Source organism: Gigantopelta aegis, chromosome 10, assembly GCF_016097555.1.
Source record: "Gigantopelta aegis isolate Gae_Host chromosome 10, Gae_host_genome, whole genome shotgun sequence".
Taxonomy (NCBI): Eukaryota; Metazoa; Mollusca; class Gastropoda; order Neomphalida; family Peltospiridae; genus Gigantopelta; species Gigantopelta aegis.
In genome coordinates this window covers 76,303,122-76,306,708 of record NC_054708.1, presented here as the reverse complement: position 1 = coordinate 76,306,708, position 3,587 = coordinate 76,303,122, and the positions used below count along the sequence as shown (strand labels likewise).

Genomic DNA, 3,587 nt, shown 5'->3' with positions numbered 1-3,587 from the left:
CATTACGTTACCTACTCATTAATTGGATAGAATTTCGTCTCGTGTTTATTTTCATTGGTCAGGGCAATATCACTTTTGATGGACCGGTGCAATATCATTATTTACGGAAGGTCATGTGACTGGTTTTCTGACCAATAAGAATACAGATATATTTTCATTATGTAATAATACAATTAAACAAACATTCCGTTTCTTCTTTTACAGCCCACAAGACAATGGCGAGAACTATGATCATCTTGTTTTTGACTGCGTGTGCTAGCCTTGTTCTGAGCAGTGCCTCTCGATATCCGAGGTCAAGGTTCAAGGCAGCTGTGTACGAGCACAAGGTAATTTTGCCGGAACCCAGCTATATACCGGTGTCCCGCCAGAAGGCGCTGTCCCTCATGTACAAGAACCTGGCCGTGTACAGAACCCAGACCGAGGCTGCAGGCAGACAGGTGAGACAAGGCCCAAGTTCAGCCAGAAAACGTTTCGCAAACGTTCGCGAATTATTTGATTTGGTCCCATCGTGGCCATTTGGTTTACTGTGAAGAGCATAAACCAGTCTAGCGGGCGTTTTTCCACTCGGTCTGGCTAAACGCAGCCAAAGTCTAAGTTCAGCCAGATCGAGCAGAAGGCCTCAGATTACAGTTATCTTCCCATTTGGTTGTCGAAAATCCGGAAATTTGACCGCGCAAGTAGTCTGCTGTTTGACTGTGATTATTTCATGGCAGACAGCTATGAAGTGGCAACTGTTTGACTGAAGTGACAGGGGATAGCATGTAGTTTGTAAACATGTGTAACTTGTTGACATTGAAGACTTGTTTGTGGTAATTCCGGTCCATACAAAAGTAGTGCTTTTTGTGTAAAATGGGTGTACTCCGGCCTGGTTTAGAGGGTGTGTCTGTTTAAACCAATATGCTGGGAGAAAGAGCTGGACAACAGTGGTTGTCCTTTTCAGGGTATGTGTCCCCCATGCAGGCAAAGGTACATACAAAACTTCACGGGTCTGCTGATATTAATAAAAATGTTATAGCCACTAAGGCTATATAGAAACATATAGCGAAATTAATTGTGGTCTGAGGCCAGAAAAACATCCGCTAGACTGGTTTATGCGCTTCACTGTAAACAAAACTGCCACGTCGGGAACCAATCAAATAATACGCGAAAGTTAGCGAAACGTTTTCTGGCTGAACTTGGGGTTGGCCTACGTTACGCCAGCCATTTTTTCCGCTAAACGTTTGAAAACTATTTTGTCGGGTTCCTGCTATAGGTAGTTATTTGGTTTAACGTGTTGCGTGAAAACCAGTCCAGCAAGTAAATATATAATAATAATAATAATAATAATAATAATAATAAAATAAAAGACCCACTCGACAAATTATAGATCCATCTTTAATTGCCCGAGTAATTTAATTAGCTTTAATTTTATTGATCAGCTAATCAACAACAGATCAATCCAAGTAAATGTTAATGCATTCTTTTCCAAAGAATCGACTTTGGAAAATGGTATACCAAGAGGCCCAGTCCTTCCTTTGTTTGAAACGCACCACTGTTTTGGATAGACTGGGTCATTAGTCGTTATGAAAGTCTGCAAAGCCCCACTAATCAAGTTAAGAAAAATATCAGTCCCTACCAGAGACAAATGTTCTCCATCGGCCAAGAACAATGTGAACTGAACAATTAAAATATATACCTGGGTATTGGGTGTAGGCATGGGACCCTTGTGAGGTATATAGACACGTGTGTGTGCTTGCATGCGTGTAGAAAGGAGTTCTAAGAGTATATCATACTTTAGCCATTTCACAAACATCTGTATAAGCATTTTCGTCTCTTTTCACAGAATGTAGACATCTTGTTTTTTCCGGAAGATGGCATTTATGGAATGATGTTAAAGATAAGAAGACAGGTGGCGCCGTATTTAGAGTACATCCCAGATCCTAGAAAGGAAAGCTGGAACCCTTGCACGGAGCCTGGGAGGCATGCTAACACAGAGGTACAGCAGTATCTGAGTTGTCTTGCGAGGAATAACGCCCTCTACCTTGTAGTAAACATGGGAGACAAGCAGCCCTGTTCCATCAAGACTGACCCAGGATGCCCATATGACGGACAATATCAATTTAACACCAATGTCGTTTATGGTCCCACGGGAACTTTGATCGCTAAGTATCATAAAGAGAACCTTTTCTACGAACATTTCGAGACCCCTTTTGGTAGATTTGGGGTTTTCACGTGCTTTGATATAATGATTCGCGAACCACCAATCACATTAATAGAGAGATACGGTATAGGAACTGTTGTTTTCCCCACAGCATGGATAGATGCTCTGCCGTTATTGACCTCCATCCAATTCCATTCTTCCTTTGCCGTAAAAATGGGAGTGAATCTTTTGGCAGCAAATATACACGTTTCATCATGGCAGTGATATTTATACACCTGATACCAACGCAGTTTATTATTACAACAGGTCTGTATCGAGTGGCGGAAAGCTGTTGATTTCAGAAATTGATGTTGTCAGCCGAGCCCCGCGTCGTGTCACCATCTCGCGTGAGGACAAAACACCACACCGCATGTCCAGTGGAACTGAATTCCCATCTGTATTTTTCCATGACGTATTTAATTTCGTGCTCCTTAAGGGAACACGAGGATCACTGTCAGTGTGCAACAATAAACTGTGTTGCTATCTAGATTTTGAGAAAGAGGAAATGGCATCAACAACGACGTGTATGCTTTCGGCGCTTTAGACAAGCTCCATACCTACAGCGGACATTACTACCTTCAGATATGCACCTTGATACGATGTGCAAATTCCATGAAACAAAGTTGCGGTCTCCAGTTTCTTTTACGAAAAACAAGATTCCGTTACCTGCGTATTAACGGAACCTTCGGCACTCCGTACGTATTCCCAGCGGTGCTGCTTTACAGACGGTGGACAACTGAAGCTGGCGCCAAAACAATGGATGTTTAATGACCTGGTTCTTGAAACGTCTCGGCGATTTGACTTCCCACTTCTCTCTGCCGACTTGACTGGCCGAATGTATGACCGAGACGGAGATGTAAACTAATTTTGGGTTGGACGCTAAATACAGACAGTTTTCATTATTGTGGGATTGTGGGTGACTGGTGGGTCAATATTTCGAAGAAAGCATTTTCTCATGGGTTTTGTTTTGAGGTTGTTGTTGGGTGTTTGTTTTATTACTATTATTATTATTGTGGTTGTTTTGTTGGCCTATTTGTTGGCCTTTTTGTTGACACTTGTTGTTTTTGTTTGTTTTGTTTTTTGGTGGTTTTTTTGTGGGGTTTTTGTGGGTTTTTGTTTTTTTATGGGGTGGGGGTGCGGTATGTTTTCCAACTTTGATACTATTTCATTTTCAATACAGAACACCTCTACGCAAAATATGTTTGTTTTATTTGTTTAGTTAAATCAGTACAGCCAGTACCAAAAGAATCATTTGTATAAACAGCTTTTTTTCTGGCATGAAGTTTTGCTTTGCTTAAAAACACCACTAGGGCACATTGTTCTGTTAATCATAGGCTATTGGATGTCAAACATTTGGTAATTTTGACATATAATCTTAGAGAGGAAACCCACCACATTTTTCCAGTAG

The 3,587-nt window shown here is 41.3% G+C and overlaps 1 protein-coding gene across 1 annotated transcript; it reads left to right on the top strand.

Annotated features, from left to right (window-relative positions):
- Window positions 1–215: 215 nt before the first annotated feature.
- On the top strand, window positions 216–2,947 carry LOC121383812 (pantetheinase-like). The gene is made up of 3 exons (XM_041513911.1): window positions 216–437; window positions 1,823–2,156; window positions 2,763–2,947. The coding sequence occupies exons 1-3, from the start codon at window positions 216–218 to the stop codon at window positions 2,945–2,947; spliced, it is 741 nt and encodes a 246-aa protein (XP_041369845.1).
- The last annotated feature ends 640 nt before the right edge of the window (window positions 2,948–3,587 follow it).